This window comes from Notechis scutatus, chromosome 16 (genome assembly GCF_049901735.1).
Source record: "Notechis scutatus isolate UNSWTSFEM ecotype Mainland chromosome 16, rNotScu1.2, whole genome shotgun sequence".
Classification (NCBI taxonomy): Eukaryota; Metazoa; Chordata; class Lepidosauria; order Squamata; family Elapidae; genus Notechis; species Notechis scutatus.
The window spans coordinates 5,354,048-5,372,808 of NC_142024.1; the positions used below are offsets into that span (position 1 = coordinate 5,354,048).

The 18,761-nt window shown below is 49.3% G+C and overlaps 1 protein-coding gene across 1 annotated transcript in view; it reads left to right on the plus strand.

Moving 5' to 3' along the window:
• The window catches only part of UBE4B (ubiquitination factor E4B), a 44,941-nt gene that overhangs the window by 8,312 nt on the left and 17,868 nt on the right, over nt 1-18,761 (plus strand). The window contains 16 exon segments of the mRNA XM_026686437.2: nt 2,053-2,188; nt 3,467-3,554; nt 4,782-4,845; nt 4,848-4,925; nt 5,785-6,013; nt 7,413-7,814; nt 9,313-9,426; nt 11,736-11,877; nt 12,674-12,774; nt 12,908-13,022; nt 13,284-13,367; nt 14,826-14,882; nt 15,013-15,129; nt 16,474-16,572; nt 17,616-17,729; nt 18,547-18,745. Coding sequence (XP_026542222.2) covers nt 2,053-2,188; nt 3,467-3,554; nt 4,782-4,845; nt 4,848-4,925; nt 5,785-6,013; nt 7,413-7,814; nt 9,313-9,426; nt 11,736-11,877; nt 12,674-12,774; nt 12,908-13,022; nt 13,284-13,367; nt 14,826-14,882; nt 15,013-15,129; nt 16,474-16,572; nt 17,616-17,729; nt 18,547-18,745 — 2,139 coding nt within the window.

The following is an 18,761-nucleotide window of genomic DNA, read 5'->3' on the forward strand; positions in this document are numbered from 1 at the left end:
CAGTACTAAGACGCCACTCATATGGAGGCTAACTGGATTTATTTAGCCAGACTCTAGCATGCAATGAGTTCCAAAAGAAAAATTCATCAAAGATGGTAAAGTCAGCGCTGGGAGCATCCACCTCCCAGTGCATTATATCTAGACGAGCCACGCCCTTCCACCGGCGCTGTCCATGTCCCACGGCCAGCTGTGCCTTGGGTCAGCCGATTGCTCGCCGCCCGGCTGGGCTGCAGGCCGGAACAGCTGATCATTGGCCCATTGCTGATGCTGCATGAATCAGCTGATTGTCGGCCTACCGCTGGTGCTTCGGAGGCGTTTGCCTCGTGCCTCCCCGTCACACAACTGATCCGCAGCGTTCGTCGGCACACCACTGTAGCCTCCCGGTCTACACCCCCATCACCTCTCCCAGTATGGCAAACCCCGGGGTGTCACAGGGTTTGACAGGCTTATTTCAAAACTAAAATGGAACCCTACAAGCCATCTTTGAAGCATCTTCTAAATATGAGAGTGGGGTAACCTGGCTGGTTTTGACAACGACATACTCTCCCATAGAGATTGCTGTAGCCTGCAGAACAGCTGGCCTTGAAGGTGAAGGAAGTGGCTGCTTAGCCAGGCAAGCCAAACTGTCACGCGGCTGCATCCTTCCTTCCCTCCCTCCCTCCCTCTTGCTGCCTGCTTAAGCAGCCATTCAGCAGATTGGCCTTGTCATTGAGAGGTGATAATAACAATCGAGATTTCTCTGTGGGCAGCTTCTCCCTTGGTTTGGCCTTAAATCGGTTTGACCAGCTGGGAATGTCAGGTTCATGTTTACCGAGAGGAGAGAAACATATTTAGAAAGAGTTGTGGGGGGAGGGAGAATTGCTTTCATGACAAATTACTGAGGGGTGTGTGTGTTTGTGTGAATGTCACACACATACATACTGTTCATTCCAGAGCTAAAACATTTTAAGTGCTTGATTAATTGGGATGTGACACTGAATGAGAAAGAAGGTTGGTTTCTTTTCTTTTATCTTATTAACGCTCTTAAATGTGCTGCGTGACCTGTTAAAGCCAAGTTGTTCCCACCGGGTTTAAAAATAGTTTCGGTGGCACACTAAACCATTTTTTTTTAATTATTTACAAAGGCTTTGATGACACTTTAGTCACTGAGATTCTAAGAAGCTCAGAGGCAAGAGAAGACAATTAGACAGTATTTAAAGTTTTGTTTTATACCTTGGCCATCCTACAGTTCCCAATGTTGTCAAAATAACCAAACTGATTGGGGATGATGGATAGCAGAGTGATACAATTGAGGGATGCTGTATTGGGATGGTTGGTTGACCCAGAAAATCCTTGGTTTATGTGAGAAGAACAAGATTTTTAATTTTAAAATACATGCTGGCATTCTATTTGAACTTGGATTTCTGGTTTCTTTACACTTTAAACATTTGCATCAGCATCAAGTTAATTCACGGGAATTGGCTGGAAGGGTAAAAACTGGAAAATGGGGGAGGTATAGTGGAGAACATAAATCCTTTTCCTTGAATTTCTAGTGGTGCTTCTTAATTTTGATAAGGTTCAGAAGAATGGAGTCCCAGAATTCTCAGCAACAGCCTTGGCAGCTAGGGAATTCTGGGTAGTAAAGGCCACACATCAGAAACTTTGCAAGATTTGAAGCACTTGGAGATTTATCTAAAGCACTACTCAGGTGACCCTGAGGACACAGATAAACCTCCAAGTGGCCTCAACGACCCTCAAAAAGGATGCAAATGACTAGCTGCCTGCAAGGAATATAAATCCTTCCGTTCCCCACTGTTCTGTCAAAGTTGAAGAAATTTCTTGCATGAGAAGCAAAATATCTTCAAAAGAAAAAAAAATCAAAGTCCAGTTACCTCCTGAAAAAAGCACCTTTGGGACAACCACCACCTGGCTGACCGAGAATCTCTACAGACTTTTAGGGAGTGGATTATCGTGTAAACTTGTTTTTCCCCAGCTTCCAGCTGCAGGCTTGTGCACATGGGCACACGCTGGGAAGGGAATCGACTAAATTCCTTCCTGTCCTCTTTCCTGAAGGTGTTGCCCACCGCAGTCAGAGCAGCGAAGGTGTGAGTTCGCTCAGCAGCTCGCCCTCCAACAGCCTCGAAACGCAGTCCCAGTCCCTTTCCCGGTCCCAGAGCATGGATATCGATAGCGTCTCCTGCGAGAAAAGGTATGGGAGGCCTCATGCAGTCCCTGGCTCAGGGCAGCCTTGGGTGGACGTTATCCCAAGATGTAACCTCTTGGGATTTTACCAGCATTTCTTTATCTGACACAGATAGCTGTAGGAGAACCTTATTTTATTTATTAAATTGATATTGTGATGACCTGGGGCGTGGCACAAAGGCAACACAGTCACATAAGTAAGAAGAGTCCCTTTAGTACCTCCAACTTTGCCCCCAATGTCCAAGTTACCTTCGGCTGGAGAAAAAAACGCTCCCCAAAACAGTCTTTAAGTGGAGGAAATTCAGTCCAAAAACAAAGTACATACAAACTGTAAATAAAAATCCACACAAACCACGCTGCAGCAATGAACATGACAGGGCAGGAGAAGGAATTGCATACTTGAAAGGCCAGCAAAACACACACAGTTGGGAAGACGCCAGGAACACAGATAAGCCTCAACAATAAAAGATAATTCACGATTTGCTTCCAACAGTTTGTTGTGTGCAGCTTCCCTTTTTAAACACTGTGTTCCCAGCTGCAGCTAATGAAGGGAATCAGGGCCCTTTTCTCCCCCATGAGCCATGCAGCCCACATTGCTCCCTTCTCCGTTCCTCCCTGCGTGCCCTAGGATGAAGAGAGGGGTGGGCCTAGGTCTTCCTCCGAATTCCTTCTTCCTTGCTCTACCTCTCCCCTGTTCTGCCCAGCTGGACTTTGCCTTCCCCAGTTTCATCCACAGCCATTGTGTGTCCAACCACACTTGGCCAATAAAGAATTCTATTCTGTTCTATTTCTATTCTACCCAGCTTGAGGAATAACTCTTTTTAAAACCCTTAAGGTTCTCCCTGTAGGTTTTCCTCTTTGTCTTCTGACGGCTGGAACGTGTCCAAATGTGTGTACAGATAAACACAAATTTGTAAACCCAGCCAGAGCTTAGAATAATGGCTTTAGGGGGATGGCAGAACCGAAATGTTGTTCTCCCCACACATGGGCTGAATTCTGTTTGGCAGCCCTGCGTAGACTCCCCCACAGAACGCAAGCTGTGGGAGGGGGTGAGAAATGAAATGTGCTGCAGTTGTCCTCCATGAGTCATGTTGGTTTGTTCCGAAGCAAGCAGTGTCTGGGCAGTTGGTTATCCATCAATTAAAAGCCAATGGCACAGTTGTGGTGTTTTTGTGCCCATCGGGTTGTTTTTCCCTCCAAGCCCTCCTGTGCTGGGAGTGTCTGTTCTGAGTAACTGCTCTTCGGAGTTTGGAGGGTCTGAAGGGTTCCTCTGCTCCCTTTCCAGCTTGTCCCAGGTCGATGTGGATTCGGGGATCGAAAACATGGAAGTGGATGAGAGCGACCGGAGGGAGAAGCGGAGCCTCTCGGATAAGGTGAGGAAGTCACACTGGGCTTGAGGGGAAAGGAAGAGGCCCTTAACTGTCTACTCTGGAACAGCCCTTGCTTCGCATCTTAGGATAGGCAGAATGGCGAATGTGCTATCAATAAAGGAGAATATTTATAGCTCAGGATTGACAGGAGGGGTCCTTGGTGGTCTCTGAGCTGGTGGGATGACCTGGGGTGTGGCACAAAGGCAACACAGATAATCAGTAGGAATCCCTTTATTAACTCCAACTTTGCCCCCAATGTCCTGGTTACCTTCTGGCTGGAGAAAAACTCTCCCAGGAATAGGCTTTGGCTGCAGAGAATCTAGTCCAAAATGTGGTCAACAAAAACTGTAACTATAAGTCCAATCAAGGCAAGATGAGGTAATTAGTCTGGCAGGGCAAGAAAAGGAATTCCAGATGTGAAGGAACGGTAGTAAGTTAACAGGATTGGGAGGATGCCAGGAACGCAGATAACCAAAGTCAACACAAGATAAACTCTTGTTTCTTCCCAGCAGACACCCCACACATCTCTTTTAAACTCTCTTCCCAGGTGTGGATAATGAAGGGAATCAGGGCCCTTTCCTCCCCCATAAGCCACACAATCCGCATTGCTCTCTTCTCCATTCCTCTCTGCTTGCCTTAGGATGAAGAGGGGATGGCCTGGGTCTTCCTCTGAACTCCCTCTCCCTTGTCCTACATCTCCCCTGCTCTGCCCAGCTGGACTTTGCCCTTCCCCAGCCTCCTTCGCAGCCAAAGGAGCCCCACTCCCTGTCAGCTGCTTGTCTTCCTCCTGGGATTCAGACTCCGACAACGGCATGACAGCTGGCTTGTTTTCTTGCAGACGCTTCATGACCCAAACTAGGTAACATCATCAGTGCTAGCTGCCTAAAACACTGAGTTTAGCCTCCTCTGTGCCAAACTGTCTACCTGCGTATGTGTACACACACAAACGCCACAACACCAGACTTTACAACAGCCGTGCCACATCCCAACATACCTCCCTGCTGGACAGTGCAAATATAATTTTAATTCTGAGTTTGCAATTCCCGGTGCAACTTAAGAGAACCCCGTTCCTTTGGTCAGACACGGACTGGGCTGTAAAAAAAGAGAGAGAGAGAGAGAGAAAATTATCCTTTGTCATTCATGATAACTTATCATGGCTTTGCCAAATGTCCCTGCATTCTTTTGGCCGGGCAAAATTAACCCTGAGTATTTTCTGGTGTCCATTTGCAGGAGCCTCCCTCAGGATTGGAAATCTCAGAGGAGCAGGCCTTACAGCTGGTTTGTAAGATTTTCCGGGTTCTTGGAAAGACCGAGACCGAGACGTCATTTTCCTGACTTCCCTTTCGGACCAGTTCAAGCAGAACCCTAAAGACGGTAAGGAACTTATCCGCCTTTGTCTCTGGGATGTGTTTCAAAAGCAGAATTTGCTTACCAAAGCCAGCTGCGTTAATTAAGCGCCGTTTAGATCAGGCTCGGGGTTGCCAGAATTCGGGGCGCTCTCACAACATGTTGGAGCTTTAACTGGAGGATTCTGGGAGGTGAAGTACCCCCCATCTTAAAGAAGTGAGGGTGAGAACATTGCAGGGGTGTCAAACTCGATTTCATTAAGGCCGCATCAGGATAGTGGTTGACCTCAACGGGCCTGGGTGGGCGTGGCCAGCTTGACATCCCTCGTGTTGGAGGCGCCTGTGGCCCAAGGACCCTGCCAGCGAAAACAGGCTCCCGAGCTCCGTTTCGGCTGGGACGGCCTCCTGCGAGAACGGAGCTCAGGAGGGGCCACATGCGGTGCTCCTGAGCTCTATTATCACTGGCAGAGGATCCGTGGGCCGGTCCTTCACTGTTTCTAGGGCAGCCCGTGGACCAGATCTAAGCACCCCTTAATAATTTGAGCATGTAACAAGAGCCACGGTGGCGCAGTGGTCAGAGTGCATTACTGCAGGCTACTTCTGCTGACTACCGGCTGCCAGCAATTTGGCAGTTCGATCCTGCCCAACTCAAGGTTCACTCAGCCTTCTGTCCTTCCAAGGTGGGTAAAATGAGGACCCAGATTGTTCGGGGGCAAGAGGCTGACTCTGTGAACCTCTTAGAGAGGGGCTGGGAAGCACCGTGAAGCGGCATATAAGTCTAAAATGCTCCCTGCCTGTTCAGATCAGATTGATTCACTTCTGAAACTCCCTTTGCTGCGTGAGATGTGTGGAGGGTCCTCAGATGATCCTCTTCTCTTCCCTCCCAGTGTTCTCTGACTTTAAAGACTTGATTGGGCAAGTGCTAATGGAAGTCCTAATGATGTCCACCCACTCGAGAGAAGAAAACCCCTTTGCCAGTTTGACCGCCACGTCACAGCCCATTGCGGCCGCCGCCCGCTCGCCAGATAGAAACTTAGTCCTGAATACTGGCTCCAACCCGGGGACCAGCCCCGTATTTTGCAACGTGGGCTCGTTTGGCTCCAGCTCCTTATCAAGGTAGGTCAGCTGGTCCCAAATCGGCTTGGAGACACCTGGGAGAAAAAGGCCACGAGCTGAGAGCCCTGGTGATGCAGTACGTTCAGTCCTGACTGGCTCAAGGTTCACTCGGCCTTCCATCCTTCTGAGGTCGGTAAAATGAGGACCCGGATCGTTGGGGGCAAAGAGGCTGACTCTGTAGACCACTTAGAGAGGGCTGTGAAGCACTGTGAAGCGGTATATAAGTCTAAGGGCTATTGCAATAAATAGATCGATGGATTGATCGATCGATCGATATATGATAGATAGGATGATGGATGGATGGATAGATGATAGGATGATGGATGGATGGATAGATAGATGATAGATAGGATGATGGATAGATAGATGATAGATGGGATGATGGATGGATGGATAGATGATAGGATGATGGATGGATGGATAGATGATAGATAGGATGATGGATAGATAGATGATAGATGGGATGATGGATGGATGGATAGATGATAGATAGGATGATGGATGGATAGATGATAGGATGATGGATGGATAGATGATGATAGATAGGATGATGGATGGATGGATAGATGATAGATAGGATGATGGATGGATAGATGATAGGATGATGGATGGATGGATGGATAGATGATAGATAGGATGATGGATGGATAGATAGATGATAGATAGGATGATGGATGGATGATAGGATGATGGATGGATGGATGGATGGATGATAGATGATAGATAGGATGATGGATGGATGGATGGAGATGATAGATAGGATGATGGATGGATGGATAGATGATAGATAGGATGATGGATGGATAGATAGATGATAGATAGGATGATGGATGGATGGATGGATAGATGATAGGATGATGGATGGATAGTTAGATGGCCGTTGTGGTGCAGTGGTTATAATGCAGCATTGCAAGTTAACTGCTCACTGCCAGCAGTTCAATTCTCATTGGCTCAAGGTTGACTCAGCCTTCCATCCTTCTGAGGTCAGTAAAATGAGGACCCAGATTGTTGGGGGAAAGAGGCTGACTCGATAAACCTCTTAGAGGGGGCTGTAAAGCACTGCAAAGCATTAAAGGGCTATTCCTATGCAAATTTGGCCACCTGCTGGACAGTTGGCCTCAGAACAGATAGACAGGGGCCCGGAGTGGTCTTCCCTTCAAATGGAGCTGGCCCACTTCCAAAGCGAGTTCCAAGCGTTTGGGGCAGTTTGATCCAGGAAGGGTTTTATGAGGCGCCCCTCCTTGGTGAAAGAATTTCAACCGAGTGGTTGCTTTCTTTCTTTCTCTCTCTTTCTCTCCTGCATCGTCGTCTCCATTTTTGTGGTCTTCCCCGTTGTCAATTCTTGTCATCCTCTTTTTTCCCCCATCTCCTGCTGCTCCCCGCTTTCGTTTGACCGCAGCCTCTATGGAAGCAGCCCCATTCCCATTTTCAATATCGCAAGTCGCCCCCCGTTGGCTGGCTCCTTCCTTCCTTCTTCCCCCAGCCCCGTGGCTCCCCTCCCCATGTCTTCCCTGTCTGTCAGCCCCCACCTGCTGCCGGCAGGGCCACTCAGCGTCCAGCCCTCATCCCCTCGGTACCGTCCGTACACAGTGGCACACCCCTGGACCTTGGCAGCTCCTCCTGCCCTACCCTCATCAGGAACCTCAAGCGTTTCAGCCTCTTCGACTCCTCCAGGCGTAAACCCCACGCCTCCAGCTGCACGGGTCTCTTCAAACAGGGTTAGACCTGTAGCTAGCACTCTGCCCCTGTTCTCCGCCTTGGGCAGCAGCCGTACCTCTTCCCCAGGCAGGATGCCCTCTAGGTATATTTGCAGCTGGGTGAATTTGTGTAATTTCTTTTGTGTGTGTGTGTTTGCCCTGCTGGGTTGCAGTGAGCAGCTAGATTTTGGAACTTAAATCCGTCCGCTTTTAAAAACAAGCTTTCTGGTCTTGCTTTCCTAACAGCGTTTTTGAACTGCGCTAATCCTGATTTTGAATCCATGTGGTTTTGTTTGGCACGATTCGCGGCGTTTTCCAGGGTGGTGCAGAAGAAGGGAATATTTGACTAACCGAAGAGACGTTTTATTCTGCTTTTCAGCCCAAGAGATCTCAAGATGCTTTGTGCAGTCAGGAAGGAAAGGGGGGAAAAAACAACCCTGTTTTTGTTTGCAGTTTGGCAAATATGAGTACAATATGTCGCTTGGGTATCAGTTGCGGTCTTCAGGATGGATGGGATGGCCCTGCTTTTCCCATCTCGTTGAACTGAAGACCAGATTCTGGCTTACCAAACAATGTGCAATATTTGGGACACAGAGCAGGAGAACATCCAGACATTGGAGCAGGGATGGCAACTTGAAGACTGTGGACTTCAACTCCCAGAATTCCTCAGCCAGCCATACTGGGAATTGAAGCCCTCAAGTCTTCCAAGTTGCCAAGGTTGAACATCCCTGCTTTAGAGCAAAGACGTAGCATAGTTATCCTTTGGCCAAAGGAGAAGTCATTCAACTGCGCTGGCAGAGAGAATTCCTGTAGCTTCCTGGAGATTCTCACGTGATTCTTAAGCAGGGGGTCTTCAAACGTGATAGCTTTAAGACTTGTGGACTTCCACTCCCATAATTCCTCCTCCAGTCATGTTAGCTCAGGAATTCTGGGAGTTGAAGGCCACAAACTTGCCAAGCTTGAAGGCCCTTGTTCTAAAGAGTCCTCCTTGAGTCCCAGAGTAAGGAAACGGTTCAGCCAACCGTTGATTTTTTTCCCCCATAGTAGCGAAGAGCAACCGCTGAAAAGCCTGGGGGAAAAAATGGATCCTCAGCCTTGGAGAAACTGTACCAGCTGGCATCCTCACCCTCCAGCTAGCGATAGGACAATGTTAAGGATCTCCCTCAAGACTCGTACACCCCTGGCAGAAGTTCCCTTCTGATGCCAGGCAGTTGGAGGAGACAGACCAGGGTTTTCGCCTCTGCCCAAGGTGGCTACGTCTTAACGGCTGTTGCTGTTAAGATCAGCAAGCAATTTTATTCAGGAATTGGGCCTTCCTTTAAATTCCTAGGGCGCTGCCGTTGGTAATCTTCCCCAGAAGGCAGCCTGATTGGCTTCTCTTAATCGCCTGTGTTTGCCCGCGAGGTTTGCCGGGACACGCCTTATAACTCTGTTGTGTCTCTAACCCCCTTGCGGCCGCATCCTTGCCGTGGAAGAGGGTCTTGGTAGTAGAAAACCCAACAGCTTGTGTGTGTGTGTGTGTGTGTGTGTGTCCCCATGGGTGGGGTCTCTTCCCTCCGTTCTCTTGTATTCATTCACCCACATCTGCTTTCGTTATACTAGTATGTACGACAGCCCTTTCTCCCTCTTCCTTGCCATTTCCGATGTGTCTGGAGACAGTTCTGAGGAAGAAAATGAGGAAGAGGAGGATTTTTCTTGTGTGCCATTTGGGTCCAGGTACTCTAGAAAAAGAGCGTGACTTGTTTGCATCTTCTGCCCTCAAGATCCTTACCCCACCCCTCCCCTTCCCTCACCCCCCCCCCCTGCCCCTGAGTCCACATTTCATTTCAAATCCCTCCCACTTCACAAAAACATTTAACCTTTTCAGCAAGGATGAAATCTCTCCCTCTCTTTTTTTTTCTCCTCCTCCCTAGGCTCTTTAGTGCCAAATTATCCCAAGGTCGTTTTGTGAGTCAGTCCTTCGAAACTAGCCTTGTCAAAGGGGTTGCTTTGCACAAAATTTGGTGCCTGGGTAAATTGTGGCCATGATGACTTTTTTTTTTTTTTAAAAAAGGCTTTTGACTCTGGCTTGTTAAAGGAGTGGCCAGCCAAGAATTTTTGTTTTGAGTATATTAAAGGGGAAATATCTCAAATCAGGTTGGCCATTTCCACCCACAAGAGAAGCTTTTGCCAGAGCAATTAAGAGGCCATGATTTCTTTAGGGTTTTGGCTTATCCGCTACATGTGAATGGGCTATAAAGAGGATTGAAATCCTCCAGTGGATCTCATCCACAACTTCCCTGATGCTTTAGGAGTGGCCTCAGCTGGTGCCCAATTCAATGAAAACTAGGATGTGTTTGTGTAAATTTAATTTATCCAATCCCCTAAGCCTTAATCTCAGCTGTTGGGTTTAGTAAGCCATAGTTTATGGCTAACCCAACAACCGTACCGGCTGAAAGACATGTATAAGCCTGGCCCGTGTTGTTACTTTATGGTTTATTATAATTGAGAAAACACACTTTAGCAAAGCACGGGCAAATGCAGTACTTTCTGTGCACTTTCACAGCTAGTGTGATGTGGTAACTTGTGAATTACAAGGACGCTTTGTAAAACACTATGAGTCCACGAGATGGACAGCAAATAAATTGGATGGGAATAATAACGGTGCTTTGTTACGCTTGAAAAAAAGCCCAGAAACTCATAACAAGCAAACTTCTCTAATTGGGCTGTTTGATATCCAAAATACACACAAAAACATAATGTCTTTGTCTTTGCGCATCTTTAAAAAGTCAAATAATGGCTCCTTGCAAAGAAATAGAGCGCCAGTTCCGATTCCAAGAATACTTGGACCAGAGGAGTCTGATGTCAAACCCAACCTGGGGTGGGGGTGGGAAGGGGTTTGTTATTTTTTGACTCGGGGGCAACACAAACTCCCATCTGCACAGTGGGACATCCCACTCTCAGTGTCCCCTCCCCCACTCCTTCCCAGGTGCCCCAAACCAGCCCTTGCAAGGATGTGCTCAGATTGCAATAAACGCTACGCGGAGCCCGGAGTTGGGTAGACAAAAGACTGAAACCTTGCGTGAGGATCAGAGGGGCCTTCCAAAATTTCAGCAACCGTTTCTCTGCCCGGTTGCTGAGTGGGCGTGGCCATGGTGGGCGTGGCCTAGTCGGCTTCCTGCACCACGGCAGGAGGCAGGTATTTTCACCTTACTCGAGCCTCCGGGAGGGTGAAAACGGTCTCCCCGGGCTCTGGAGGCCTTTTGGAGGCCTGTTTTTCCCCCCGAGCCTCTGTGCACTTACCTGGCATCTGAAATGGCCCGCCTGGAAGGGGCGGGGTGGGCGGGGCCAGCCAGGGGGGGGGATTTACCATTTTGCGGAACCGGTATTTAAACACGATAAAATGAGATAACTGGTTCGCCCGAACCTGGGTTCGGTAGCAGCCCACCCCCTGGTGGGGATGCGAACTTGATAGGGTCCGGTGGGTGGCCTTCAGCCACAGTTCGAGGCCCTCTGGGGTCCTCGTCGCCATTCGGGGACGGTTCCCTCCCTGCAGAGAAGAGGATTCTGGGTTGAGGTGGGTGAGGCTGCTGGGCTGGCATCCCACTTAACCTCTCGGGAGAAGAGAGTCCGTTCCGTGGAGGGGTGGGTTGCTCAAACATGGAGGCCGATGGAAGGACTCCTAAGAGCAAGCAGTTGGCTCAGAGCGTTGACTCCAAGGTGCTGACCCCCCACCTCCACTTCCCAGGAACCATGTGTGGGGTTGTGTGGATGGATCTCCCAAGGATGCCTATTGAGCGATGATGGGTCATCCAATAGGCCTGTTGGCTAAGGGGAGAGCAGGCTGTAACAGCCAAGATGGGACTGGCTAGGTTTATGGGAATGTGCGGGGGTGGGCGTTGTGCAATCCAGGGACGAGCCTTGTTTCTGTCCAGGGTAGGCCCCCTCCCCATCCATGGCCCTTCCTTCCCTTCCTTCTTGCTGGCTTCCGGAGGCCGCTCTAGCCTTTGTGGACTCAGTGGTGCGTCCCTGTTTTATTTGCCCAGTGGCGGAGGCTCCGGCGGGGCCAGCATTTCCGACTCGTGCAGCGACCATTTCGCCATTGAGACGTGCAAGGAGACGGAGATGCTAAACTACCTCATTGAGTGCTTCGACCGAGTGGGGATTGAGGAAAGGAAAGCGCCAAAGGTACCCTCCCCGCCTCTGTCTCTCTCTTCTCCCCCCTCATCGTTTCCTTGCCGGCCCTGCACCAATTGATTCCCTTTAGGTTCCTTTCCTTTCCTTAAAAACGGGCTCTGTGTGTTTGTGTTTGTGTGTTAAGTGAAATCTGGACTTTATACGTAACTCACCATCTTTGGTGTCAGTGGTTTTCAACTTTATAACAACTTTTAACAGGTTCGCAACTTCAACTCCCAGAATTCTGGGAGTTGAAGTCCGTACATCTTAAAGATGCTGAAGTAGAGAAGCCCCTTTCCCTCTCCCCCTCCTGCCCCCTCTCCCCTTCTCCCTCTACCTCCCCTCCTTTTCCCTTTTCTCCCCCTCTCCCTCTCACCCCTCCCTCTCCCCCTTTCCTCCCCGTCTCCCCGTCTCCCTCTGTCCCTCCCCTCTCCCTCTCTCCTCCCCTTACCTCCCCCTGCCTCTCCTCCTCTCCCCATTTCCCCTTCCCTCTCCCTCCTCTCTCCCCTCCCCTTCCCCCCCTCTCTCCTTCCCTCCCCCTGCCTCTCCCACTCTTCTCACCCCCTTTCCCCTTCCTCCCTCTCCTCTCTCCCCCTTGTCTCGCTGTTCCCCCTCCCTCCCCCCTGCCTCTCCCCTCTCCATTTCCCTTCCTTCTTCCTCTCCTCCCTCCCCTCTCCCCCTTCTCTTCTTGTCTCCCTCTCTCCTTGTCTCCCCTGGGAGTTGTGGTCCCCCTGTCTGAAAGTTGCTATGTTTGAGAAACATTAAGGGTGAACGATGGGCTGCCTTGCCCTGCTTCTGCCTCTCCTAGATGTGCAGCCAGCCGGTGGTGAGCCAGCTTCTGAGCAACATCCGATCCCAGTGCATTTCTCACGCGGCTTTGGTGCTCCAAGGATCTCTAACGCAGCTGAGGTCAGTGGGACAGGAGGCCATCTAGCGACCCATTGGACCTCTCGGGAATCAGTCCTTCGGCTTCAGAGTTCTCTGAACTCTGCGCGGGGTGGGGTGGGGGATGTTTTTGAACCCTTTTGTCTCTCGCACCCAGGTCAAACCAACAGCAGTCGTTGCTAGTCCCGTACATGCTCTGCAGGAATCTCCCTTTCGGTTTCATCCAGGAATTGGTGAGGACGACTCACCAAGATGAAGAAGTCTTCAAACAGGTAAAACCCCCCCAAAAGAGAGAAAGGCTAGCCTAGTTCTTGAGCTCCATACGTGCTGCCTGAGCAACACCAATATGTTGCTGGAATCTTGAACTACCGCTATACATTTTTAGCTTGTTGAACCAAAAATCTTCTGGAGCCAAAGACGTTTTTGGCACCTCACCCCTGCCCCTTAGTTGGTTCACCCTTAGGGCCGGCTCTTTTCTCCAAACGGAAGCTAAGAAGCCGCCTAAACGATCTTCTTTTCCTTCTTTCCAACAGATCTTTATACCTATTTTACAAGGGCTGGCTCTTGCTTCAAAAGAATGCTCCTTTGATAGCGACAACTTTAAATACCCCCTTATGGTGAGTATCAGAAGAGCCTGCTAGGACGGTGTAAGCTTGGCTGCTTCACATTTGTGGCAGGCCCTCTCTCGGCGGGGTTTAAATGGCCTGGCGGGGGGGCTTGCGTAACAAAATATTTCTCTGCTACCGTATTTTTTGTGCTCTAAGACTCTCCGGACCATAAGACACACCTAGCTTTGGCGGAGGAAAACAAGGAAAAAAAAAATCTACCTATGCCTCCCAGCATCCATCGGTATTCATCTGGCTAGCGTCCTTACAGCAAACAGCCTACTCAGCTTCAGCATGTTATCGCAGCCTGATTTAGCATGAGCAGCTGATTGGCCGTCGGATCGGCCTCCCGGAATACCGCCGATCAGCTGTTCCAGCCTGCGGGGATTCCCGCAGCCCATCGCTGCCTCCGTGCATCCCGTTTTCGGCCCGTTCCAGACGGGGGGGATCCCTGCCGCCTGGAACAGGCCAAAAGTGGGACTCGCAGAGGCTGAAAATGGGGTGCCCGGAAGCTAGAAACGTGTGGCACATGGAGCAGTGGTGGGATTCAACGTTTTTTACTACCAGTTCTGTGGGTGTGGCTTGGTGGGCGTGGCAGGGAACGGATACTGCAAAATCCCCCTCCCCTCCCCACCCCACTAACCTGCTTTCCAGCTCCGTTCTCCTGGGCAGCGCAACCAAAGGAGACCCAGCCGGTCAGCTGGGGCTCAATGGGAGGCGGAGAAGAGATGGGGTTGGCGGCGCCAGTCAGAGGTGGGATTGGCCGGTTCTCTGAACTACTCAAAATTTCCGCTACCGGTTCAGAACCTGCTGAATTACCACCTCTGGCGTGGATGCTGAAAAAGCAGATTGAAGTGGCTGAAGGGTGGAGGCATTTCCATCCACTTTTTTTGGAGGAGGGGGAGAAGTGCGTCTCATAGTGTTAAAAATACGGTACTACAAAGAGAAGGACTAGGGTGACAGGATAGCTGTCTCCTAGTACTTGAAGGTCTGTGACAGAAAGGAGAGGAGTCCCTTATTCTCTAGGGCACCAGAGGGCAAGGCAAGAAGTAAGGGGCGGAAGTTTGTTTAAGAGCGATCCAATGTAGAAGCAGGGGAGAGATTTTCTAGCTGTGAGAAGAGCGAATCCCCACAATAACTTGCCCCCTGGGGTTGTGGGTATGCAATCACTGGAGGTTTTCAAAAATAGACCGGACAATCAATTTGACCAGGACGGTATAAAATCTGTTTGAGCAGGAGGTTGGGCTAGAAGACCTCTGGGTTCCCTTCCACCCTAGGCTTCTAGATTGGGAAGTAATAAAAAAAAGATTTGCGTTTCTTCAAATCAGCAAACCAACATGGGTGACGGCTTCAAGCCAAACAGTGTCCCATTTGCAGTGTCGTGAAACGGTGGCTTAAGTTATTAATTTCCAGAAACGGGGGTGGGTGGGTGGGTCTGAATCCTGTGCTCCCCTTCTCTTTCCCTTCCAGGCTTTAGGGGAACTCTGCGAGATCAAGTTTGGGAAATCGCATCCTGTCTGTAGTTTGGTGAGTGGGGGAAAGTGACAAATCCTTGCGGGATTCTGCCAAAAAGCCCGAGGCAGAGTGATCTGACCATCCAGCCCTCGTCCCTGCTCACCTTTGGGGATCTCTCTGCTCTCTTTGTCTCTCTCTCCAGGTGGTCTCTTTGCCTTTGTGGTTGCCAAAATCTCTAAGCCCCGGGATGGGCCGAGAGCTCCAGAGACTCTCTTACCTTGGGGTATTCTTCAGCCTCTCCGTCTTCGCTGAGGATGATGTAAGTGCAGAGAAGGGCAGCCAAGAGAATTAGGGAGCTGGAGGCTAAAACATGATGAAGAAGGGTTGCTGGAATTGGGGGTGTCTGGTTTATGCTGGGAAAATTTGAGGGCAAAAGAAGAAGAAGGGGACAGCAGAGAATGAGGAGGCTGGATGGAGTCACCGAAGCAGTCAGCGTGGACTTAAATGGACTCCGGAGGATGGTAGAGGACAGGAAGGCTTGGAGGAACATTGTCCATGGGGTCAGGATGGGTCGGACACAACTTTGCAACTAACAACAACTAAATTTGATGAACAGAAGGACAAGGGGTGACATGATAGCAGGGTTCCAATATCTCAGGGGCTGCCCCAAAGAAGAGGGAGTCAAGCTATTCTCCAAAGCACCTGAAGGCAGGACAAGAAGCAACGGGTGGAAACTAATCATGGAGAGAAACAACTTAAATCTAAGGAGAAATTTCCTAACAGGACAGTTAAGCAGTGGAACAACTTGCCTCCAGAAATTATAAATAGCAATAGCACTTAGACTTATATACCTGATTTCCAGCCCCCTCAAAGCGGTTTACAGAGTCAGCCTATTGCCCCCGATAATCTGGGTCCTCGTTTTACCCACCTCGGAAGTTGCTCCGACAGTGGAAGTTTTTAAGAAAAGATTGGACGACCCTTTGTCTGAAGTGGTGTAGGGTTTCTTGCCTAAGCAGGGGGTTGGACTAGAAGACCTCCAGGGTCCCTTGCAACGGTGTTATTCTAAGTGTCGAGCAGCAGGCTCAGGCAGGAAGTAGAGGCCTCTCTCTTGAAGTGGCTTATCAAATCAAATCAATTGCCCTGAATAAAGCAGACTGACCCAGTTGAAGGGTCCTTCCTGCCAGCTTCTGGGGTACCTGGTATATGGCACCTTCTATGGGAAAAACAGGTGTTCTGAGCTATCAAAGCTTGGCCACTTTAAGACTTATGGACTTCAACTCCCAGAATTCCCCAGCCAGCATCTATGCACACTTCCTTTTAGCTCGGGGATGTGGCTGGCTGGGGTATTCTGGGAGTTGAAGTCCACAGATCGTAAAGTGGCCAAACTTCGACAACCCTGAGGTAGAGGGAGGTGTGCATCATAGAGATGTCTCCTTGTGAACATGAGCCTGTTTGGGAAAGAGCATCAGAAGAAGGGTGGGAAAAACAAACGGCACCCATTTACTTTTCTTCTATCTTTGAGAAAGTTGGGGGTTAAAGAGAGAGCAAGTTGTAGCCGAGGCCAGAGAAACAAGCACAAAATGGACCCACTTGCCAAGTTTTGTGCAAAGGCAGCATGGAATTGCCGCTCGCAATTGATGTTTGTGTTGTTTTCCCTTTGCAGCCTAGAGTTGTCGAAAAATATTTCTCTGGGCCTACCATTACTTTGGAAAACACGCGGGTCGTTAGCCAGTCATTGCAACATTACCTGGAATCTGCCAGGGTAGGTGTGCTGAAGACGAAACTTCAGGTTTTCACTTTTGTTTCGGAGAAGGGTGGTCAATTTCTCACAGAAATGTATAGTCCTGAATTAAAATTGAACACCTGTTCTCCCCTCCCTCTCTGCGTTTATAGTGTAGTGGATTATAGAAGGAACAGATCAGACATCCAGCCCTTGCTTATCAATGGAGACCGAGTGGAGCAAGTGGCCAGTTTTAAAGTTTCTGGGTGTTACCCTAAAAGAGGACCTGACCTGGGGTGCCCACATTGCAGCCCTGGTCAAAAGGGCCCAGCAGAGATTATACCACCTGAGACTTCTCAGGAAACAACAACGGAATGAAAAACTGCTGGTGACCTTCTACCGCTGCACCATAGAGAGTATCTTAACTTATTGCATCTCTGTATGGTTTGCCAATTGCACAGTGGCAGATAGGACAGCACTCCAGAGGGTGAACGTCATTGCCCAGAATATCATGGGTTGCCCTCTCCCCTCTTTGGAAGAGCTTTATAGCTCCCGCTGCCTTAAGAAAGTTCAAAATATTCTCAAAGATCCATCTCATCCTGGGAAACCCCTCCCCTTTTTTTGAACTATTACCATCTAGCAGATGGTACAGAATAATAAAAACGAGGACAAATAGGCTGAAAAACAGCTTCTATCTCAGGGCAGTAACTCTGTTGAATTCTGCTGTACAGTGCAGTATTGGTACGATGTCGGGGGGTTTCGGTTCAATGTGTGGAAGGCGAAGGATGTGTCATGATGTGCACTGAAGACGGGTGTTTGATTTCGTTGTACAAGGTGTAATGACAATAAAGTAAACTAAACTAAAACTAAATTTATCTGTCTTGTGAGAGATAGTGCTGCTTTGTTTAAGATGTGTAAATTCATACCATATCAGAAGAATCCCTCCCAGACTACATTAAGGGAATCCTTGTGGCCTCAAGCTGTATGATTCTCAGGATAGGTGATGTCTGCCTAAAGGTGAGCCAAGCCTTACCCTCAGTTCCTTTCTGTCTTTTTTTTTTTCCTGCTTTGTCAAACTTTTTTAGCAAGAGTTATTCAAGATCCTGCACAGTATTTTGCTCAACGGAGAAACGCGGGAAGCTGCTCTCAGCTATATGGCAGCCGTGGTCAACGCCAACGTTAAAAAGGCACAAATGCAGGTGAGTTTGCCCTTCCAAACCCTTTTTGATGTTATATGCAACTTTTTGCCTCCCATACTTCCCAAAAAGTGTCCAAACCAAAAGGATGCAGGAAAAAATTCACGCTGTAAGCACCCCGATTTATAGCCATTTATAATTATAATTAAAATAGCATGAAGGATACTTCAAAGGTGTGATGACACCTGTCTTAATTTTCAGATACCAAATCCTTTAGTTGGGCTTCTGATATCATGACTAGCACTGATGATGTTCACTAGTTGGGTAATAAAACTTCTGCAAGAAAATAAGCTCTGAGCACCAAGGTCTCACAATTGGCTTCCTCCTCCTCCTCCTCCTCCTCCTCCTCCTCCTCCTCCTCCTCCTCCTCCTCCTCCTCCTCGCAAACCACACTCCCTTCTAGCATTGATGATGTTACCTAGTTGGGTCATGAAACATCTGCAAGAAAACTAAGCTCAAAGAGCACTAAAGACCCCACAATCGACTCCTTTCCTCTGCTCTTCCTCCTCCCCCTCCTCCTCCCAAACCCCCCTCCCTTCCAAGCTCAGAGAGCACTAAGGACCTCACAGCTGGACTCCTCTTCCTCCTCCTTCCCACAAACCCTTCCAGCCTTGATGATGTTACCTAGTTTGGTCAGGAAATGTCTGCAGGAAAAACAGCCAAGCTCAGAGACCACCAAGGACCTCCTCCTGTCAACCTTGAACTACAGCTATTCTCCCTTATTGACACCTACCTGAATACCCAGGAGGCCTTGGGTGGGGTCAACTCACAGACCCAACCTGGCTCCTTATTTTGGCTCCTCTTTGCCCCGGCCCTGCAGGCGGACGATCGGCTGGTGTCTACGGATGGCTTCATGCTGAACTTCCTCTGGGTGCTGCAGCAGCTGAGCACAAAAATCAAACTCGAGACGGTCGACCCGTCCTACATCTTCCATCCTCGGTGTCGAATCGTGGTGCCTGCGGACGAAACGCGAGTCAAAGCCACCTTGGAGGATGTCAGTAGCTGGATGGTGGAGCTGTGTGAGTGAACAGCTTC